Raw genomic sequence first — 22,593 nt, 5'->3', positions numbered from 1 at the left:
AATGAAAATAAGCAGCAGCTGACTGGAGAAGGCATTCCTGCCATAGTGCATGATAGTTGAAATCTTGTGGATCACGGAGTGACTCCACCTCTACAGGATCCATTTTTCAAGGAGTTGGGCTTCTGCCCTGCAGAAACTGGGGGAGATGGCCCCATGGACAAAAGCCCTGTAGCAAGGCCAGGAAGGGAGGCATGGAGATCTGGGCACAGTACAAGTCAGGAGCTTTCTTCCCCAGGGATGCAGGCTTGGACAACTCATCCACAGACAGGGCAAGAGACTGACAGCAGAGTGGGGGTGGGAGGGAAGATGGAAGGAAACAGGAAGGCAGAGAAGCAGAGGAAGGGGGGTACAGGGCCACTACTTACCTGGATAGTGTCCTGGATGGCAGCCAAGGGGTTGTCCAGGTCCAGAAAACAAGTGACAAATCCCAGCTCATGAATGACCATGCCAAATGTGTCACTCTGCTGATCAAGTTGGCCTGAGGACTCACTCCCCTGCAGCCCATATAGAAACAGCACCTGGATGAGGGAGACAAGGCCTTGTGTTAGTAGTAAAATAAGGGGCCAAACTGGATGCTCCTTAGCCTAGAGGTCGCTCCCTGTAGTGCTTAGCAGAAGGTTAATGACTTGCCTAGTGCTGAGCACCCAGTGGCAGGGCACCTCTGCTATCCATCACTGCCACTCATGGGTCTCCAATCTCACAGCCAAAGAGGCAAGATGGAGCCAGCGTGGGCCCCTGCAGTATCCACATGGGAAGAGGGACCACCAGCCAAGTCCAAGCTGCCCAGCCCAGGGAGGGGCACAGCCACAAGTGAGGAGCACAGTGCATGCTGCACTTCCTTCCATGGCACGATGCCCCATGCAAACATGCCCTACCCTGGGTGAGCCAGTGCCCTGTGGGCCACTGCAACACTCCTCCTGTCCAAGAACTGGGCAGAGGAGGGAGCCCAGTGCTTTAAAATAGGGAATCCCCAGCCCTCTGAATGGTTAGCAATTCCTTGGGGCCACATGTGTTCTCCCAGCTGGGTCTCCGTGAGAGGCAGCACATCTGGAAAACCATTACAGCTGCCCCAGCAGTGTGGAAACTTTAATGGCCTCCCCACAGCTTATGCAGAAGCCAGGCCTGTGCATCTCTGGCTAGGGAAGCATGTGGAGAGGGCTCAGCTCCCTGCTCCCAGGGCTCCCTCTCCATTGTCCCTCCTTCGAGGCATGCTACTGCCCCCCGCAGACCCAGCCACATCCATCCCCAACCCCAGCAGCTAGAACAGGGGCTTCTTTTGAGCTTACCTCAGGGTAGTTTTGGGCACCCACTGCCAATGACTTTGTGCCACCTGCTCAATATCTAGGGATCTAGCAAACCCACCTCTCACTACCAGCCTCCCACTTCCCCCAGTGCTTCCGACCAGCACTAGGCACACAAGTACCCTGGAGGATGCAGGCCAAGCAGTAGAAGGGAGGTAGCATACATGGCACACCTGCTCTGTGGGGTTTCAATGAACTTCAGGCAGGTTTAATTGTGGAAAGTGCTAATTAGGCCCAAGCCATCATGTTCCTTAATTGCAGCTGAGCATCAGTCACAGCAGGGAGGGGCTCAGGCTTACCATGGAGCTGTGGGAACCCTGCCAGATCTGTCCACTGATCCTGAGCTCTGCAGCTGCCACCCAGGCAGGCACTGCCCATTCCCAGCCATGGTGGAGCCTGCCTCTCAGCTCCTGCACCAACAGCTCCAGGAACAGCATGTGCAGCTTTCTCCTGGCAGCTGGGTGAGCAGGCAGGCCACTACAAACACCTCTGGATTCCCCGGGGAGGGAAGGGCTACAGGATCAGGCCCTGCTGCATGCAACTCTTGTGCTCTGGACCCAAGGCAGCACTCCTTCAGTTGGAGGGGAGTGATCCAGGGAGCATATGCTGCTGGTTAGGACCTGGAGACTGGCTCCATTTCTGGCTCTGCCACTGAGCTACTGTCCGACCCCAGGTTAATCACTTCACTGCTCCTTGCCTCCTCTTTCTCTTGTCCTGGAGTCTAGAAGGGTGGGAAGAGAAACAAAGTACATGTGCAGCCCCTAATATTAGGAAGCTCTGGCCTGAACTGTGGTTTCAAAGTCCTGCTGGAACATGAAGAGTGAAGCCCATCTTTTCCTGTAACCACAGGTAGACAGGGACAGTCCCAGGCCCTGATCCCCTCTGAGCACAGCCCTACACCCCCATGGCTCTGTCAGCACAGGTTGGGGTATTGTGATCCCCCACATAAGCTGAGTGAGAGCTTGCTGGTTCTTTTGGAAGGGGGGAAAAAAAAAAGAAGCATCATTATAATCAGAGCCATACAGTGCTCAGCTTCACAAGGGGAGGGGGCAACTGTGGGAGGGTGCAGGGGAGCTCCCACTTGTTCCCCACTCCTGCAACGCAGCATTCAAGCCAATGCCTGGTTGGGAGCATGGGAAGGGGCTTTGGCAGCTGAGCAGTGGCTGGGGGCTGTCATACCTGAAGAGTTGGTGGCCACCCTGAAGATGGTGTGGCACATGACATCCGTGATGCAGCCCACCCGAGACATCCAGAGGCCCACGTCATCCAATGCAAGGTCTTCCAGGATCGCAGCTGAAAGCAAGAGATATGTTGGAAGGAAGCTTATCCTCATCTCCCAGTGGGCATACCTTCCTGCCCAGGGCTAAATATTTGGCCCCTTTAGGCTCCCAGACCCCCTGGCCCCATCCACAGCCCCTTCGCCAGACTCAGACCCTCTGGTCCTGGCTCTGCCCTTCCCTGGGCACATGGACCCTCAGCTAAGCACCTCAAACCCTCTGGGGGTTAATATAAAATAAAGGCCACTTACCTGTAAAACCCAGTCCTTTTCTGCCCAGGGAACTTGCCTCTCTCCCCAAGGTTACAGAGGTGTTTAGCTACACCTAAGTCCCTGCCACTCTACCACCAGGAGCTTCTCACTTCAAGGATGCCAGGGCAGGCTCTGCTCCTATATAGCTCCAGCCTCTTTCATCTGGTCCCCTGAGTCTCTCATTAGCTCCCTCTGCCACCTGCAAGCAGCCTCTCAGTCTGTTTGCTGTTAAAGGAGCGGGCACATCCCAGTGTCCTGCTACACCACATCACAAGGAAAGGGAATCCAGTTGTTATTTTAAAAATGCCTCAGTGTTTTTCAGCCACTCTCTCAATACAGTGTGCAGCCTTAGTCTTGGCTCAGAAAAGCTGGGGGCTGGCTGTGCTGCAAGCATGGCAGTGATGATGCCTCATCCACAGGCAGACAGACAGGTATTCAGACACCTGCACAAGTAGCTCAGTACAAGAGGCCAAACATGAGCCTCTACATCTCTCGCATCCCTCTGAAACCTTATTGCAAGATTTCAACTTCCCACCTTCTCCTACCTCTAGGTTCCCAGTGCATGGGGCAGGAGGTGGGTGTTGGTGGGGGGGGAGGGACATGGGGGCCCCTAAGCAGCCCCTCACAGGCTGGACCTCTGCCAGCCTTCAAGGGAAAACCCAGTTTCTCATGTCTTTCTTTTAAAGGAGAATCCATTTTTAAAGTTTGATTGCAACCCTTTCATGCAGTCTTGCAACCCACTGATTGAGAAACGCAGGACTAGACACAGCCCACCAAGCCCTGCCAGAACCGTGTCTCTAGGGCTGCAGGGAGTCCTTCCTCCCCATGGCAGGCCAGCAGTGTCAGCCTGTGTCACGGGATGGGGTCCCCAAGGATGGCTGTGTTACCCTGCCCCCAAGGTCCTTCAACCCCGTTCAGACCGATGGGCACTCTCTAGTCTCACCCGCCATGTCTTCTTGGAATAATTGGTAGAGGGAGGCTGCTTTTTAAACCTACCTAAGCACAGTTGTGATGGATTTCCCTGAACCCCATGGGTCCCAGACCCCTTGTGGGTCCGGTTTCAAAACAGATGTCCTGGGACACCCCAGCCTTATGGGCTATATGCACAGCTCCAAGCACTCCTTTACCATGCCCCAAGCCTCGCAGATGGTACCGACATGGTCTTATCAAGGCCTGGCTGTAATTTGGTCCCCTTGTTCTCTCTGGGCTCTTTGCAGCCCTGTCCATCTCTGCACCCCCAAAACAGCTGTGCCCGCTCTGGCGCCGGGGTCTCTACAGCCCCAAATGCCACACCCCTCTCTGGTGCTGGGGTCCCCACGCTGCAGTGGGCCCCCTATGAGGCCTCTTCCTTCCCCAAATAGCCTCACCCAAGCCACCGGTGGTATGAAACAATACACAAAACACAAGCCCCTGGGCTATAACTTAGTGCAAAAGATAAGGGTGTACTCTGCCCCCTTAAAAGCACAAAACTTTCTCTCTAGCCCTTAAATATCTTATAGGCAAGGGTACCTGCATAGCTCACAGAGCCACGTTAGCCCTAGGTACAGCGTACTAAGCAGGTGCTGCATCACTGAGCACTTCCTCCCTGAAGGCTCCTTTCCCTCCAGCTACTAACAGGGAACTGCCCTCCCCAGGCCCCGTCCTGGGGTTTATATGCACCCAGGGCCTTGCCTCTTCCGGTCAGTTGACCACATGCAGGTGCAGGCTAATTTGCTCTCTGGCTTGTTGACTTGGTAATCTGCACCTGGGCTTCTGCCTCTCTCTTTGGGCTCCCTCCGCGGGCAGTTTCTGCCCTTCTAGGAGCAGGACACATTAGTGCCCCTGCCACAGTCTGCCCCAGGTCCTGCCCTTATCACAGGAAGCTATTACCACCTGTCAGGGTACAATAGGTGTGGGGTCTCACTCTACTGCACTATGGACTAATTGGGACTAATCAGCCACCCTATGTGCAGCTTCAGCAGAGGCCACAGACCAGCTGGGCCCCAGAGCCCCAGTTTCAGGAACCCGCTGAACTCAAAGCATCTGTTTTTCCTTCCCCGGGCACTAGCTCAACAGAGTAGCTGTAGGCACCCCCTGCAGATATAAGCCTGGACTCTCTGGCATCCCTACAGGGCCATCGAGAGACTTGCAAACTCCGGGAGACCAAATTGCTCTCTCAGGGACTTCCCAAAGAGGCTCCTTGTCCTGAGGGACTCCCCTGTCCTCATGCTGACATCAGAGGATGCTATCCTTGGTGAAGCTGGCCTCCAGCTGAGGGCTGCGGCATACACAGTCCCTTCCTCCATCTCCCCTGAGCTCCAGCCTCCCCCACGGCTGGGACGGACAGCATGTGGGCTCCTGCTCCCCCTGCTGTGCCCTTCCCGAGGAATGCAGCCTCTCCCATCCTTCTTCCTCCCTTTCCCTGCCTTGTACACCAAAATCCCTGTGCACCAGGGGAAGCCCTGCTGCTGGCCAAGAGCTAAGCAGTGTCCCTTGGCACTCCCCTCTGTCCGAGTGCTGGCTCATGAGCTCAGCTGGCAGTGGCTGCACTCCCACATCTGGTTTGTATCACAGCTGGTTTCATGTCTTGTTAGGACTCTTCTATTATTATTACATAAAATATTTTCACTCTCACTTCTTTGGCAAGTTCCCTTTCTGAATCCTCTCTCTCTCTCTCTCTCTCTGTCTCACACACACACACACACACACACACACACACACACACACACACACACACGAAAATAATTCAAGGGCTACTGATGGGGCCCCACTGAAATGATCAAGTAGTGAAAAATTGTACAAGGACCTTCCTGGGGACAAGTGGGTATTAAAAGGGCCCTTTTAAGCTGCAGCCGGACCATTCGAATCAGGAATCTGGCACAAACTTTTGACAGGGCGGATGATTAATTACCAGAAGAATCTGCCAAGGGCAGTGACACACTTCAGTATCAGCAGTCTTCAAGCCTAGATGCCCTTCAGAAAGACGCTTTAGTGGAAGATAAGTCATTGGACTCATAACAGGGATTGCCAGATGAAATTCCCTGCGCTGGCATGTAAAGGAGGTCAGACCAAATTGTTTCAGCACAGAGCTATGTGCAATAATAAAGGGATGCCATTTGGACTGCAAGAACTTGGGACTCTATTAGCAGTGCCATGTGCTCCGTACCAGGCTCGGAAAAGTACATGGAGCTTCCTAGTGTCGACCTCCAAGTCATCCCCGCCACAGCTTCTGCTCCATCGTCACATGCATGATCAACATTGTCCCCTCTGCCTTTCATACCTGCACATGTTCCATCACGGGCAATCCCTCGCAGCTGAGGAAGATTGGCTTCCATGATTGTCTTATCTGTGGGTCCAAAGATGGCTGATGGGCATATCTGTGGTCGACAGACTCTGTTGCAGCTCGGGTACATGTTTCCATGCAGGGTGGGTAGCTCTGGTTCTAGATTCAAGCTGGGACTTGCTGTTTTTGCTGCTCCCATTTTTCTGTCTCCTGTTCAAAGTACTGAGATCCCTGCAGCAGACTCTTCCTCCATTTGGGGCAGCCCGAGGCGATAGTCTCCCATGAGTTGGTGTTGCATTTTTTTTTCCAAGTTGGCCTTGAGGATATCCTCCAAGCACTTTCTCTGCCCTCCTCTTGAATGTATGCTTTGATTAAGCCTGGAAAATAAAACTTGCTTGTGGAGTCAGCCATCTGGATGACATGGCTGACCCAGTGAAGCTGATGTTGGATGATCACGTCCTCGATGCACAGGGTGCTTGATTGTGAGAAGATGCTAATGTTGCGTCCGTCTACCCATGGGATTCGAAGGAACTTCCACAGCCAGCGCTGATGGCACTTCTTCAGTGACTTCTCCTGTACTTTGTCCGTGTCTCAGTTGTCCACACATCTTCCAAAGTGACCTCAAAACAAACTCAGCTGGTACAGGTCAAGACTGGGTTCTTCAAAAGACCCCACAGGCCTTGGTTGGGTTTGCCTAAAAAGCCTTTGCTCTTGTAGTACCGGCTAGCATGGGCATGGTTTTGTTGTTCTGGAGACACTTTTTTTTCAAGGCAAGAACTCTACTACAGCTGCAATTAGAGGGGTCGAAAAAGCTATGATTTATTTCACATGGAGAATACAGGCCAGGAAAAGCACTCCTACGCTGGTACAGGCTGGAAGAGGCTGCTGGCACTAGCGGTTTCCAAGAGCAGAGAAGAGCTCAAGCATCTCTCCCTACTCAGTTTCAAGATGCTGCCAAATAACAGTGTCTCTAAAAGAAAGAAAAGTGATGATGTGTCATAGCCCTGTGCTCTGGGTCATTACTCCACAGTCCTAGTATGCCACCTTGTTCTCCCAGGTTTATCTCAGGCCTTTTGATAACTGGTGTGTTGTGTAGACCTTGTGTTCCTGAAGCAGAAGGACGCTTTTACTTCTTGTTTCTGACCTGGTGGAGAAGAAGCTGAAAAGAAAATGACACCCTGGGAAAGACCCATAGCCAAGAGTCGTGCTCAGAAAACTCTGAATTTCAGCTTAAAGCAGAGAAACAAAAACCAAGCCAAATCCCTGTGATTGTTCAGGGAGGACTGGAGTCAGGGTTTTTCCTATAGGTGATGGCATCACCCAAAGGCCCTGGCCAGAGCTCAGGGTTCGGTGTGGTAGACACTGTTTGTGGATACACTAATACAAAAGCAAGTGATTCGTTGCTGCACTACGCTTCAGGGAGGCATGCTGCGAAGGATGCTGACCTGTGTGCTGTGTGCCACGCGGTCCAGTGAAGGGTCACTGAATAGGAAGAGGGGAAACCCGGGCTTGGTCAATCCTGCCATGGGTGGCCAGGAGAAAGTTGCCTCTGCTCCTATCCCAGGTCTATTCTGACTCTGGTTTTCCAGGCAGGGGCTGGCCCTGTGCAATACGCAGCAGCCCTTAGACCCCGGGGCAGCAGGAAGAGCCCATCTGAGAACGTGGCGCTGCCACCCATCACCACCTGCTCTGCCTCCAAATGCTGGTGGTGCCCGCACACTCAAGTGCCTACCAGAGAAGTGTATTCACTTAGCTGTGTAACTTCACGCTTATGTTGCACCGAGTCCTAGTGAAGCATGTGAACAGTTTAACTGAAGTGAGCAGTGTCTTGACTTGAATGGCCCACCCAGCCAGCTCCTTGGCAGTGAGAGCATGAACCCCACAAGTGCCTCTGCCTGCGCCAGGCTGCAGAGCAAGGCGGCAGCTGCCGGCCTAGAGGCAGCACTGGCGCTGGGAGCCAGAGCCCATGCAGGTCCAGGGATGCTGTTGGCAGCCGTGAGCAGCAGCAACACCTCTCAGGTGGGCTCCCGTGCCGTGCTCCAGCTGCCCCCCGTGGATCCGGGCAGGCTGCCCCTGGGCCCAGCATGCAGGCAGGGGCAGGGCACAGCCAGAAGCCATGGGTGGGCAGCAAGTGCAGCACAGCCCCAATACTGAGGCCCACAGCATCCGAGGGCCTGGTTTGTGCTACCTGTGCTCCCTTCATTCACGCTGGGTAGGGAGCGCCACGTCTGCGGAGACCATCTTGCAGCCCGCTGCAAATGCCCCTCACTGTCATGGTGCCCATGCCAGGGTGAGCGCATGCTGGGACTTCTGCTTTGGGAAATGGCAAACCTTGTTCAGATCCCTGCGGAGGAGGAGCAGGGGAGGCAGAGAGGTTGTCAAGTGAGGGCAGGCATTGGGGGAGGCGTTTGTAGCGTGGTAGCAGCCATCCTTGCAGGCAAAGCTCCTCCTCTGCTGTGCTGCTAGCATGTGGCCGTGCCCACCAGTGCAGAGGGGCTGGGGCTGACAACTGAGTGTGAGGGTGCAGAGCAGACCACGTGCGTATCAGTGGCTGTGGCATTCCCTTGGTGGCCCCGTGGAGGCAGGAGTCTCCTCAGGCAAAGCCGTGACCTACTAACGAGGATGCCGTCCTTGCATCCATTATTCACCAGCCTCCAGGGTGACCGTGCCACTGTGTGTTAGCACAGATCCGCCATCAATTATGCAGCGCTCTCATGGTTCAACGCCGGTCCACTCACGTGGGAAGACCAGGAATCCAGGGCAGGCAGAGCCAGGCCCTGCAAAGCCCAGCCAGCTGTGCCCTCCGTGCCAGCCTCGGCTCTGTGGTCTTCCCTTGTTCCCCTTGCGGGGAGCCTCACAGCGTGGCCAGACCCAGCATCTTGGTGACACAGCGGGGATGAGGTCTGCCCTCCCTACAGCTCAGCCCTGCTGAGGTCAAGGGCTTTGCTGTCCTGTGTGGGCTGTGGGGTCACAGAGCGTTTTCCCCGGTACACGCTCAGCAGCACGCTGCATGGGGTTTGCATGTATGTACACGCACCGCTCAGGTCACGAGAGTCCCTCTCCATCACAGTCATGAAGCACTTTATTTTCCATAGATCCTGGTCACGGGGCAAAGCCGGCTGTTTTAGAAGCGAGAGAGCCTGGGGTAAGCAGAGAGCAGTGCGATCCTCAGGTCTGGCCCCTGTGCGATGCACGGGCTCCTCTGACCTAGCCTGTCTGACCCAGAGCAGCTCTTGGCTTCACGAAGCTGCTGGTCTACCTCCCTCCCCAGCCTCATCCCTGCCTTGGTTGCAATAAGCTGTTGCAAAGGTGAATCACAGCAGCCAAAACTTGCTCTGTTTAGTCAGGCTTTGGCTCCCAGCTGCAGCCCCTCTGCCTGCCTGACCAGACCTTTCTCCTTCCACTTCATACCCTCTGCTGGTATTTATAGACTGAGACCAAGTCGCCCCTTAACCTTCCCCTGGGGCTAACTGCTCTGAGCTCCCAGCTCTCACTCTTTGATCATCCTTGGGGCTCTCTCCTCACTCCTTGCGTGGAAAGAGGCTCAGGGCTCTGCTGTGACCCCGTGATGTCCTTTAGTACAAGCCCCCACCCAGAAACCCTCTTTCTTCTCTCTACCTCCTATTTAATTCTGCAGAGCAGGCAGAGGGAAGGGGATTTTTTCTGACAAGATTTGCTGCGAGAAGCGCCTGAGGCAGGAGCAGGGAGAGGTGCGGGCAAGACCTTCCACCTGCCAAAGAGCAATCCTTGGCGAGGCGCCGAGGTCCCGGCCATTCGAACCCTGCATTTCTGACTCACAAAATTCAACCGAGAGCCATATAATTTTGGAGTCTGTCTGAAAGGAACAGCTGGGGTGCAAATGGGGTACAGATGGACTCTTTCTGAAATCATGGGGGCTCAAGGGTGTGCCTTGAAGTTCAGCTTTCCAGAATCAAGGCCAGTGAGAGAAGTCTCCGCAAAGCCAGCCGGCTCCTGCGTCGCACCCAGGGACGTGACCAGTAAAGCTGTGGTGTGGGCTCCAGCGAAGGACGTGGCTTTCCCATCCCATGCAGGCCCTTGCTGCATCCTGCAGAGCAAAGGCAGAGAGGTGAGGAGGTGTCGGCAAAGACCTGCCCAGTCATCACAAGTGTGTGCTGGAGACAGACCTAAGAAAGCAGGGGAAGGGTCCCAGACTGGTTGCACTAGTGTGCCCAAAGAAAGCAGGGGCCTACATTTACATTTCAAAGCAGACCCTGTAACAAAGACTGGAATACCTGGGGAGAGACAGACACTGAATGCATGCACGAGGGGTATGCCGTATGTGAGGAACGTGAAAAGCATGTCAAGTATGGTCAAGGCAATTGGGACTCATAGTAGAAATTATATCTTCTACGAGTCCTGATTGCCTTTTCCTCTAGACCAATACGGCTATAACCTGGACACCTGCTACGGTCAAGGCACCCAACAGGGAGAAGGGGTGCAGATTTGCCTCTAAAAGCTCAGACAGAGATGAGGCCTGTGGGGTCTCCTTGTCATCATCTACGAAGACCAGGGGATCCTCCAGAGGGACTTTCTGAATACCTGGGTGAATCTGCCCTCAGGATTACGTCCGACTTACACAAAGCTTTCTGCGGTCTTTTTGGTTTGCTGCATTACATTTTAAGCAGCATGTGCTGTCATGGGCATAAGTTTTTCTGTTGTTCTTTGTCGTGTGCTTGAAGTTGCAAATTGCTGCGCTCAATACATGCTCTCTTCAGAGAATGGGCTATTCTTGTTCAAGCATTTATGGATTCAGTGCCACTAACTAAAGTAACAGAGGGCTGCGGGGGCTGCTGAGCCCCTGGGGCTAAGCCAGGGCTGGCCCACTTGTTTCTCTTGGTAGGGTGCGCAGGGAGAGCTGGGTTTGAAGGGCCCTTGGTGGGAGCTCATCAGCCTGACAGGGCTGCAGGCCTGGCTGGCCATTCCTGCAAGACCCTGCTCTGCCGGGCAATGAAGCAGCTCCTGGGTTAGTCCAATCTGTGCCCTAGCAGGCCCTGTGTGCTTCCTTCTGCTGAAGACAGTGTACAATGGGTGGTGGTCAGTGGAGGGCAAAGTCAGTCATCGTGTGCTACTGTCCCCGTCAGCACTGCTGGGCACCTACCTGAGCTGCTGCTAAGCCCAGTAGATGGGAAGGTGGCTGCAGAGGATGTTGATGGTGGTGCCCAAGGTGGAGCGATCGGCTTGGGTCATGGGGAAGCCCTCGTCCTGGCCTGCACCCTGTTTAGGAGTCCGGACAAACTGCTTTAGAGGCAGATTGGAACAGGTGACAAGCTGGAAGTGGGCCGACCATCCCCCTGACCGTGACCCCTTAGTAGCAGTTGTAGGTACCTCTGCTAATGTGAGCTGTTTTTCCACCCCTTCCAGCCCTGCTGTGAGAGCAGGGTTTCAGAGCTGGACAGCCTTCCTGATACCAAAAGCTTATAGCGAGGTCACTGTGCTGGAAATGTGTCCCACTGCAGCAGGCTGTTTGCATAGAGATGTGTGGGTGAGCGGCTTGGGCCTTGGGGGCTTAGCTTCTGCTGCCTGGAGGCTCTTTGGCTTAATAGCAAAAGCAGGGGAGGAGGAGGCAGTGCTCCTGGATGCTGCACATACCCCTGACCCAACTCGCTTTGTGCAGCATTTAACCTGCATGCAGCTCAGGTCTCCCGTGAGGATTAATCTGTGTTCAGCAAAGGGGCCTCTGTACCCTCGAGGGGCATTGCAAGGAGGCTGGGGCCAGCTGGATCCACAAGGAGCCTGAGCCTGTGTTTGCATGGGCACAGAGAGATTATATAGACCCGTGGCTAGCCCTTCAGGCAGATGGGCATTGGCCCATTGGATCGTGCGCTGGTGGCTGCCAGCAAAACTGCGGCACATGCATGAACCCCTGAAAGGTCTGCACAGCCTCCTGTTTCGTTACCCTTGCATCAGTCTTTTACCTACTGTGTTCCCTCCGGGCCCTGTATTGCAGATGGCATGAGAGCCATCGCCCCTCCATGCCCAGCCTGGCCCAGGCTGCATGAGTCTAGCCGGGTGCTCACCTGATGATACTGGAATGCCTTGGTGATGGCATCCACGCCCTGGATGTTGTCCTTGTCCATCCTGGTGACGTAGCAGGCTTGGCCCAGCCAGGATCTATAGCCGATGAGCAGCTATTTGCAGACAGAGCACATGCTGGTTCAGCCCTGGTTTCCCCTTACCTGGCTCATATTCACCGGAGCTGCATGGCTGCCTTTGATCGCACAGCCTCTTTTGCCTCCCCTAACATTGCCCCTCCATGCCCCTCTTGTTCCCTGGCTGTAACATGCAGCCCAAGAGACTTTTCACTCCTCTGTGGGCCTGGGATTCAGTGACTGCAAAGCCACTGGCAGAGAAGGGCTCGCCCCCTCTCCCAGCTCGGGACACTGGGTCCATATAACCCACTTGCCTGCCTCCACAAAGGCTTGGTTTTGCAGATTAAGTCTTTGCAAACACAAACCCCGACCTCTCAACTCCCTGCCACTTCCCCAGCTCCCTCTCTCTTGCTGCCAGAGGGAGCACAGCATCCTTCACCCTGCCCCATCCCAGCCCAGCTCCAGGGCTGGAGCTCCTCTTTGCTTGCATGGGGGTTGGTGACTGCGTGGTGGTGGGTGGGGGACGGACGGCTGTTAGGAGCTCCCAGGCACTGACAGCCCCAGAGGCAGGTCAGTGTGCTCGGCTGGGCCAGCACCCAAGCACCCTGCTTACCTTACTGTAGTCGTACACAGCCGTGGCGGGGTTGTTGGCTCCTGCATCAAGGTGGAAAGTCACTGCCTCTTCTTCCCACGCCTTGGCAAGCCATGGTCCTTCCCCTTCCAGTGCCTTGGCTGTCATCTGCAGGACCTGGGGCGAGCATGGAGGTAAGGAGCAGGAAAGCACGGTGGGGCACCTTTTCCCTGGCAGCAGGAAAAGCCAAGTGGCTCCGCTTTGCCTGCCCACAGACCAGACTGTGGCTGCATCTGCTCAGAGACGTCTGGAGCGGCCCACGGACACTTAGGTGGGCTCTTCCTTCCTCTCTGCCTTCTCACAGCTGTATCTTCTCCTCCCTGCCCAGTTTAAGGCCCCCGTGTCCCACCCAGAGCTGGAAGGGGGAGTGTATCTGAGAGTGGCTGCTTGTTTTTTCCCGGTGTCGACATGACAGAGCCAGGCCGCTCCTTCCCACAGAGGGAGAGACTGGAGCTGGGCTCTAGCCTGTGTCTTTGAAGGGACGTCTCCTATCTCCTGGCCCCTGGTATTGCTGATTCCCAGCTGTGGTCTGTCCTCGCTGCCCCATCCCTCTCTCATCCTCTGCTTGATGTCACTAGTCCCCTCTGCATGTAGGTGTACCCTCTGTACCCATGCACAGCTGCTCTGGCCCTGCAGCTCAGCTCCATTTGTGCCAGAGGCTAAGATGCAGGCAGGGTGACAGCATTGCCTGCCACTCATGCCTTCATACAAGTCCCACTCTGTATGTGCACGAGGCTGCCAGGGTGGCTGGTTGCATTGGCACATGAAAGTAGCTGTCCCTGTGTACTGCACGCCCCTGGTGACTGGGTGCCTCCCCCATGACTTACAGCCTCAGAGCGCTCCTGGGTGATGTGCAGCCCCAGCAGCAGGGCCCCCACGATAACCAGCACGACCACCACGATGATCACCACGATGATCAGGATCCTCTTGAGGTGCAGGGAGTGGCCGATGAGCTTGGGGAGGCTGCAGAGCAGCCGCGGCAGGCAACACAGGTAGCGCAAGCAGCACCCGCACCCAAGTTGGCAACAGCCCTCGCGCCCGGGGCAGGCACTGCAGCAGGTAGTGCAGCTGGGACAGCCAGCCCCACAGCCCATGCAGGAGCAACAGTCACCACAGCCAGGACAGGTGGGGATGCTGGGGCTGGGGCTGGGGCTGGGACTGGGGCAGGGGCAGCAGCTGGAGCAGCAGCTGGGGCAGCAGCAGCAGACTGGGCAGCAGCAGCTGGCATCACAGCAATCCAGCTCCGACTCCAGGGCATCATACCCCTGCGGAGACAAGCCAAGGCAGAGCCCCATGAGGAAGGGAGGAGGTTACAGGGGTCGGGAGGAGGTGGGAGGAGGAGAAGGGCATGCAGGGAGAGAGACCAGGGGCAGGATGAGCAGGGCCTTGTTCCCCCCACTCCTCATATCCCTAGGTGTTGTGCACAGCAGCAAGCTGGGTCACAGCCTGGGGGCTGTGCAGGATGGAGACCTGGCTGATAGCCTCGCTCAGCCTGGAAAATGCTGGCTGGGTTGGAGGGTCATGGCTCTCCCTTCCTCTGTCAGTCACCAGCCGGTTTTTCAGAGGGACCGGCTGGGTTTTGGAGGGGCTCTGTCAGTGGCTCTCGGCCCAGATGGGCTCCGCGGCTCAGCTGGCATTGGAAGACCAGGAGGGGATGGGAGAAACAGTAGCCATGGATGTATACGTTGGTACATGCCTGGAGATGTGCACGCAGAGGCGGCCACACAGGCATAGACACAGCTGCAGGGGACAGGAGAGCTTTTCTGTCCCCTTTGGCCAGGGGTGAGACTGAGTCTTACCAGCGGGTCCTCAGCCAGAGCCTCCTTCATGCCGATTTCCATCTTGCCCCTCCTCTTGCTGGACCAGGCTGTCCCTTGGGCATCCCTACAGCAGGGAAGGACTTATATAGAGGGTTGTGCAGTGGTGGGAAGTGAGGGGGAGCTCTCCAGCCCCCTTGAAGGCCCTTTCAGCCCCAGCTCAGGCATCTCCTCTCATTTGCCCGCCTGCTTGCCCGGAGCCAAATCCCAGATAAGCGCCCCCGGAGCAGGTCCCTCAAGAGTCCCTAAGGGCTCTTGTCTGAGGGCACATGGGGCTCTTGTTGTCCTGAGAGCTGCCCCTTCCGGGGGGCTGAGGGCCAAAGCAAACCAGCTCAGGCGGGCCATGACTTTCAAGCAGAAGCCAGCTCTGGCTCATTGCCCTAGCCTCTCAGCCTGCTCTACTGCCTGGAAGTGCTTCAAAGACAAAGCCCCAGTTCAAACTTTCTTTAAACCCCACCAGTGTGAGAGCTCCCAGGCCCCAGCAGAGATGGGCGGGGGGAGGTAGGGAGAGCATATCTGGACAGGGCCTGAACTCGTGTCATTTCCAACCTGTTGTCCAACCTCTCCAAGGCTGGGACCTGCCAGGAAGGGGTGCACCGCTGTATCTCTGTGCTGGTGCCATTCCTGGCTATAAGGTCAGGGGGAGCATGAACAGCCCAAAGGGCTGGAAGGGGTTGGAGATAGGAAGGGGACAAGTCTGGCTGGGACTTGCAGCTGGGGGAGGCGGCCTGCTCAGAGAGGGGTGCCTGGGGGAAGCACCCCTGCAGCGGAGCAGAGTGATGCTGGGGTCGCATGAGAGCCTTGCTGATGTGGGGCATAGGCTTAGTGCTGGCCTTGGATGGGGAAGCATCTGCTCACTGGTGCACATGGGGCATTGCAGCAGAACACAACACCAGCAGCTCATCTCTTCTGGCCCCTGCTCCCTGTCTAGACCAGCCCAGATAAATGCATGTCCAGCTTGTGTTCACACCCTTCAGTGGTGGGGACTCAGCAGCTTAAGCCTTGCCAAGCCATCAGGATAGTGTCCTGGCCCTGCTGGAGCCCATGGCAAAGCGGTCCCAACCTTACAGCTGCCCTTGCCCCCACTGCTGGGTCTACATCTGTCTGTCTGTCTGCATGTCCCACCCCTCTGTTCTTCTGTCTAGCCCCGTGCACACCTCTTTTGTGTTCAGTCGCTGTTTAATATAATGTTCCCATCCTGCTGCTCTTCACTGTGGTCTCAGCACTCTTCTCCCGGTGCACCAGTAGCAGCCGGCAAAACCTCAGTGGAGGATGGAGCCTCTGGCACCTCTCTCGTGCCAGGACAGACCTCTGCTGGGGTGGGATTTTGCATTGTTAAAACAGTTGTTGCCTTCCTGTGGGGTTTGTCAGCCAGTTTGGTTCAGACTGACCCTGGCATTGGCAGGGGGCTTAGGGAACAGAAAGTGCGTGTCTGGATTAGCATATGCTGTACAGGTGGAGACCAGGGTCTTTTGGGTAGAGGTGTCTGTGCGTGGGTTTACTGGGTTGCTTTGCACACCCGGGTGCTTAATGCCAGTCTGGTGGTGGAGAGAGCCTTTCAGGATGAAGGTCCTCTTGACCCCAGTGAAGGTCAGACTGAGGATTTGCCTTGCTGCCCCTAGGAGCTGGTTCCTTGGCTGAGCTGATGGGGAAAGTCTTTTCCCAGGTCTCTCACACTGCCCCAGGATCTGTGATCTGCTGGTTTGGTTTTCTGTATGGGGAAATGTGGGTCTTTGCCATTGCCAGGGCATGTATTGCCTGCTTCAGGGCTCAGGATTGAAGCTTAACCTAGCAAGGGCAGCTGCTTGGGAGCCAGTGCAGGGACATGAGCACGAACCTGGGGCGCTTGCACCACCTGAGTCTTGTAGCAAGCAGGCAGCTCCACTACATACCAGCTGGAGCCTGGGCATCCTCTGTTTTGCTTCTCTCTCCCTGGGGTACAGCTTGACCTGGCTGCCCTTCCTGCGAGACCAGCTCTTGAATGCAGCCTGACACCAGATCTTGAGCTAGCCAGCAGCTCCAAGGGTCCTGAGGCATGGCTGTTCCCAGCTGTCTGCCTGGACCTGGAGAAACACAAGGAAACATGGCACATTTCTCCCCCACAAGGTACCAGGCCCCTCGCTAGGCACCTGGGTCCTTGCTCCCTGCCAGCAGCTCTATTCACTAGGCTTTGTCTGGTCAAGTGGGTGCCCTGCAGGGGAAGGTTTCTTTGCATCCATACCCCCACTCTGCACAATATGTTTCTTTGGGGAGGAGACCAATGTTTAAGCACCTCTTGCGGATGTTTCCTCTTAAACACTTCATGCCGGTGAGAGGCCTTAGAAGCCTTCTCAGCTCCTTGCATTGCACAGAGCCCTTCCCAGATGTCTCCAGTTCACCACCCTCTGGGAACCTGCTCTTGTTCAGCTCACATGCTTGTCACCAGCACCAAGTGGACAACGCCAAGACCAGAGACTTCAAAGGATGGAGTGGAGCCAGGCACGTAGGCTTATCGGTGGCTCACTGTTGCAACACACTGGCACGTGGCTTGGCCCGGTGTCTCCAGGGCAGGGGCTAGTTCATTACATCTTTATGGTGGCAACTAGGGCCTCCATCCACCGCCTATTTCCAAGCCTTGAACATTTCCTGCCAGCCAGGGAGCTCTTGCATGTAATTTGCTGGTCACCACAAGCTTAGGCAATCCCATAGTAATGAATCGAGGGCTTGGACCCCACTTCCTGGGGATATCTGCCAGCTTTTAGGGGACAGTGATTGGACTGGCCAGGCTACTCCTGACTTTGCTGGTGCTGGATCTCAGCCGCTCCTACTACATGCTACAGCAGCAAGTTTCAGGTCAGGCAAAAGTGTTGCCCTGTCTAGTTGTTGCTTATTCTCTGGAAGCGTTGGTATGGGGCTGGAGCGTCGGATCCAAACTTTCCCAGTGTTCAGGGATGTTCAGATCCAGGGTTTTTGTTCAGCTTGGTTCATAAACAAGGGACAGCAAAGGCCTAGCTGAAGAGCTGGGGGTCTGGGACGGCCTCTTTTATTCGGCACCTGTTTTGGGATCACTTGCACCTGTGGCTGTGGCAGTAGGTCACTTGATCCCCATCTCCCCAGCTCAGCCACTTGAGCCCCTGCTGATGGCATCAGGCTTCTCGGATGCTGCATCAGGAGGCTGAAGTGAGCAGTAATGAAAGCAGGCGCTGAGGTACCGGGGTCACCCTGCTGCGCCTGCTAAGGTGAGGTGCCTGCTCCTGCCAGCAGTGCCTGCTGGTGCTGAGAAAGGCAGCCCCTTCCTAAATCATGGCCCCGAGTGTGTGCTTGTTTGCCTCCCTTGCCCCTGGCAGCAGGAGATTTTCTCCCTGTTGGCTGAGGACAGCGACAGGGTTGTGATTTTCCATGCACTGCACCGAGGGCCATGCGTCTAACCCCTGCAAAACTCAGCCCAGGGCTTAGTACTGGTTGTACTTCATTTGGCCCTTGCATTCCTCCAGCTAGGGCTTTGCTGTGCTAACTGGAGTCATTCGACAGGGCCTGGCTGCACTGAAAGCTGCAGGGGGCCTGGACCCCAGCTAGGCACCATGTATGTGACTGACTGACTCTTTTCAGGCTTTGGGGTGAGTTGTGTCCTGTGGGAGCAAAGTGAATTCAAACACTGTAGCTGGGGCACGTGCCGGAGTAGTGCCTCCATGCTCCAAGTCAGGACTGCTGTGCTAGGTGCTGTACATAACACTGCGATCCCCTACCCGCACCCGTCTATGGTACCTAATGCAGCAGGGTCCCCATAATCCCTCCTGGTCTCTCAAGACAAAGGGCAGGAGATGAAACAGAGGTGACGTGGCTTACCCAAGGTCTGAGAGCATGCCAGAGGCAGAGCCAGGAAGGGACTCGGGTTTCCTGATTACTGGCCGTATCCACCAGACTAGGCTGTTGTTTACAAGTGACGTGGCCATGCAGTCCTACTACGTGAACACGCCTGGGCCTTGGCACGGGGCCGAGCAAGTTCAGTTAAACAATGCTGCCTGGGGGTGTCTGGAAGAGAAGGGCAAATCCCCGGACCACTTGATGAAGAGAATGAAGGAAGCAGAAGTTTGGTTTCATGGCACCTTTTATTTTCAAACAGAAGCATCAGTTCATAAGCAAACAGTCCCCTCTCTTTGCATTGCAAGCTCCCCCCGGACGCCCAGCTGCTGGGAATCACAGCAGATCAACTGCTTTGCAGTGCTTAGAGCAACGGCAACCCAGCGGCTGCGAGTGCCCAGCTCCAGCAGGCAGTGGGCTGTGCCACCATGGGATTGAATGCCAAATGTAGCTGTCAGAGCAGAAGAGAAGCCTGGAGCTGCAGGTAGGCAGGAAGCGGCAAGAGCATCACCCCTCTTTTTGGGGCGCTGGTTGGGACCTCGATGGTGCCTGTAAGGTGAGCACAGGAGTGTGAGAAGCCATGCCTGTATGCCCCATGGCCACAAAGAAACCCCCAGAGCAGTGATTCTCAACCTTTGTAGACTCAAAGCAAGGCACCCCTTGTTAGAATCAGGGCACCCCTTAGAGGATGCCCGCTCTTTGTTTTCACTCGCTTTTTGACTACTACAGAAAAATAATAGAGTGAAGAACTCAGAAAGACCACAGCAGGGCAGAACTTATTTAACACAGTGAATATCTATTTGAAATCCCTGCATGTATCACGCGACTTGAGTGCACATCTAATAGTGCTAATATTGTGTGACGTCCCTGAAAGGATTTCAAGGCACCTCACCACCCTGGTCGAGAATCACTGCTCCAGAGAGAGAAAGGTCTGCTTTGGGCAAGGAAGCATGCCTGGTTTCTGTCTTAGTGTTTATTACTCAGTTTGTGATAGCAAGGTCCCAGCTGAGACAGGGCACCTGGGGTGCAGTACAGTGCAGCACAGCCCCCGCCTCGGGAGCTTTTACTCTTAATAGACAAGGCAGATGAAAGAGCCCATGGCAGAGCAGGCCGGCGCTGAGCAGGCGGGTTCCTGGGCTTTTTATCGGTTACAGGGAGATGCACGTTCAGCTTGCTTCTTGCTGGTTTAATGCAGGATGGTCAGGATGGGATTTGCTTGTGGCCAGGCTGGGGTTGGGTCGAGGGCTTGTTGCTTTTCCAGCTGGAGTGGTATGTGCTGGAAAGGGAGGAAGTATCCTGCCAGCAGTGCTGCTTGTCCAGCTCCTGGGCAAACCCAGCACCCCTCTGCACTGTGCTCACCCACCTGAGCTGCTGCTAGGCCCAGTAGATGGGAACATTGCTGCAGAGGATGTTGACAGTGGTGCCTAAAATGGAGCGGTCAGCCAGAGGCACAGGGAAGCCCTTGCTCTCCTTTTCCTTGCCCTGCTTGAGCTGCAACAAGAAATAATAAAATCGGATGCATGTGGTTTCCCACCCATCGCTGGCACGGTGAGTTGGAGCCAGGCCTGGGGGCTACAATTCCTGGATGCAGCCGGGTCCACACTGCGTGCTCAGGTCAGCTTTTCCTCTGGGGAATGCAATGCTCCTAATGCTCCAAGGTGTCCTCCATGACCACCGCGGTGCATTAGCAATGCTCCCCCAGTGCAAAGACTGCCTTGCCGTCATATTAAGATTGCACGCATGTTGGAGGGGCAGCGTTTTCCAGTAGTGGGGCTGGGGTGAAGGCTTCTGGGTCGTTTCCCCGCTAGCTATTTTTTTGACAGGTGACCTTGGTGAAGTAATTTTCCACCTCGACTTCCAGTTCGCCTATTAGGAAAATGAATAGCTTCCCTGTGCTCCGCATGAGCGTGGGGCTAGATCGATTACCTTGGCACAGCCCTCTGAGAGCCCTGGACAGGTGCCACTGCACAAAAGCAGCTTATGCCGTGCGTGCAGCCCCGTACGGCCGCATCCAAGCCCTGTCTGTGGGGGTGGGCAGAGGGCTCTTGGGCTGCCCTGCAAGCTGCTTGGGGCCTGGGCTGCCTGGGCAGGGGCAGCAGGAATCCTCTGAATAGCTGCGCAGTGGTGGAGTTGTGGGCCCCCCACAGAGCCTGGTGCCTGCAAAGCTGGGTCCTGTATCCAGGAGCCTGTGCCTCCCAAGGCAAGTGAACCAGGACTGTGCAGCTTGCCATCCCCCAGGTAACCAAAGAGCATCCTGCACCCTCTGCAATGGACTGGTCTTTCCTGGTGTCCTACCATCTCCCCTGTGCTCCCCTCCACACCCCGTAGGCCCACCTGGTGCTCACCTGGAGACGCTGGAACTCCTTGGTGATGGTGTCCAGGCCCTGGATGTTGTCCTTGTCCATCCTGGTGATGTAGCAGGCTTGGGCCAGCCAGGATCTGTAGCTGATGAGCAGCTGTTTGCAGACAAAGCACATGTTGGCTTCAGCCCTGGTTTCCTTCCTGGCAGCACCTCACTTGTGCTTACCAGAGCTGCGCGGCTGCTTCCAGTGGTGCAGCCCCGTCCACCTTTCGGCATGCATATTGCCCCTCTGTGCCTCTTGTTTCCTGCCTGCCACACATAGCCTACAAGTCCCTTGCCCATTCCATAGGCCTGTCCTTACCCTAACTCTTTCCCTTTCACTTGGACCGAAGGTGCGCCTCCCTGTCTCTCTGCGGATCACACGACACTGAGCAGTATTATCTTGCACTCACTTCCCCTGACGAGCAATTTCTCCACATCCATCTTGGACTCCTTTGCTCAGTCCCTCCAAGAGGCCCATGGAGAGACAGCATTTGACATCAGCTTAGTGCTGGCCCCAAGCCACAGACCCCAGATGTCCAGGGGCAAGGGCATATTTACATCTGGGGGATGTGGACTGAGCCTGCTAATGAAACACTGACACTGGCTCAGTTCAGTCTTCATTCAGCGTCAGCACCTTGGCTTGTGAGATCAGGGCATAGTATGGGCCCCTGGGTTGCAACCCACCTCAGTCTGACCTGCCAGCTCCCACCCAGACCCAGCTGCTTACTTTGTTATAGTCGTACACAACCATGGCAGAAGAGTTGGTGCCTTCCTTGACGCAGAAAGTCCCTGCTCGCTCCTTCCTGCTCATGGAGAGCTGCTGTGGCAACTCCTCCCCATCCCGGCCCTGGATGGTCATTCGCAACACCTGGAAGCCCAGAAAATCCTCAGAGCCAGGTCTGACCAGAGCTGGGAGACTCAGGACAGGCAATGATGCATCAGACTCTTGCTCCTGTTGCTTGAGGAAGCACCCGCAGCGTCTCCCCCCATCAGTCCTGCCAGCCTCATGCAAGCAGAGACATTAGCAAACCAGGCCCTTAGGTTGGCGTCAGTTGTTGCTAAGATGTTTCTGGGTTTCTTGGTTTCTTTGCTGGCCTTGCTAATCAAGCCCCATTCCTCCAACACCCCCGCAGGGCAGGGTGCCACAAACCCCATTTGCACTTGCCCGCAGCTCCACCTGCTTTCTCTGTATACCTGCGTACATGGCAGAGCAGCCCCTTCGGCCACCCCCGAACACCAGCGCAGTGATGCGCATGTCTTTGCATGGGGGTAATGCCCCACTTACTGTTTCTGCGTGCTTCTCAGTGATGTGCAGGCCCAGCAGGAGGAAGCCCACGACCACCACCACCAGGAGCACGAGCACCACCACGACAATCAGGAGACACTTGACCTGGTGGGGGATGCAGGGGAGCCGGGGGGAGGCTGTGTACCTCTGGGGGAGCACAAGAGGAGAGAAGGTTAGCACTCGACATGCAAGGAACCAGGGTACGATCGCAGGAGACGGCCCTGGGTCAGGGGCTGATTCATCAAGGGTAAGGGTGTGAGGATGTTCCTTACCGGAGGCGCCTCTACCAGAGCCTCCTTGCTGCTAATGTCCATCTTTCCCCTTGTCCTGTAGTCTTCAGTTTTTCCAGTGTCCTGCCAGCTTCTGGAGAGCCTGTGGGTGGCGAGAGGCTTATATAGCGGATGCTGAGGCGCTGGAGAAGAGAGCGGCGCTGGACTTCTCCAGGTTCTTTGGCTTCAGGTCAGGAGCTCTTGCA

At 55.7% G+C, this 22,593-nt stretch overlaps 2 protein-coding genes and 1 long non-coding RNA gene across 4 annotated transcripts; all 3 read right to left on the bottom strand.

The window, feature by feature from the left end:
• Window positions 1-407: 407 nt before the first annotated feature.
• On the bottom strand, window positions 408-7,293 carry LOC109317320. The gene is made up of 4 exons (XR_002103027.1): window positions 7,281-7,293; window positions 2,830-2,918; window positions 2,481-2,594; window positions 408-518 (listed from the first exon to the last, which is right to left on the bottom strand). It is a non-coding gene; the product is annotated as an uncharacterized LOC109317320 (long non-coding RNA).
• A 2,617-nt stretch (window positions 7,294-9,910) lies between these two features.
• On the bottom strand, window positions 9,911-13,133 carry LOC109317319 (pulmonary surfactant-associated protein C-like). 2 transcript variants are annotated; one of them, XM_019545919.1, is made up of 5 exons: window positions 13,050-13,133; window positions 12,815-12,949; window positions 12,130-12,240; window positions 11,211-11,326; window positions 9,911-10,157 (listed from the first exon to the last, which is right to left on the bottom strand). In XM_019545919.1, exons 2-4 carry the CDS (start codon window positions 12,938-12,940, stop codon window positions 11,222-11,224), a joined length of 342 nt encoding a protein of 113 aa, XP_019401464.1. In that variant the 5' UTR covers window positions 12,941-12,949; window positions 13,050-13,133; the 3' UTR covers window positions 9,911-10,157; window positions 11,211-11,221. The 2 variants fall into 2 exon arrangements, with proteins under 2 accessions (XP_019401464.1, XP_019401463.1); XM_019545918.1 differs by lacking the exon at window positions 13,050-13,133 and having other exon boundaries at window positions 12,815-13,043.
• A 6,730-nt stretch (window positions 13,134-19,863) lies between these two features.
• SFTPC (surfactant protein C) lies at window positions 19,864-22,572 on the bottom strand. The gene is made up of 5 exons (XM_019545912.1): window positions 22,391-22,572; window positions 22,119-22,265; window positions 21,561-21,701; window positions 20,835-20,945; window positions 19,864-19,980 (listed from the first exon to the last, which is right to left on the bottom strand). The coding sequence occupies exons 1-5, from the start codon at window positions 22,430-22,432 to the stop codon at window positions 19,864-19,866; spliced, it is 558 nt and encodes a 185-aa protein (XP_019401457.1). The 5' UTR covers window positions 22,433-22,572.
• Window positions 22,573-22,593: the final 21 nt, after the last annotated feature.

The sequence above is a fragment of the Crocodylus porosus genome, unplaced genomic scaffold (assembly GCF_001723895.1).
Source record: "Crocodylus porosus isolate Cpor-Errol unplaced genomic scaffold, CroPor_comp1, whole genome shotgun sequence".
Lineage (NCBI taxonomy): Eukaryota > Metazoa > Chordata > Crocodylia > Crocodylidae > Crocodylus > Crocodylus porosus.
This window is presented reverse-complemented; position numbering and strand designations above follow the sequence as displayed.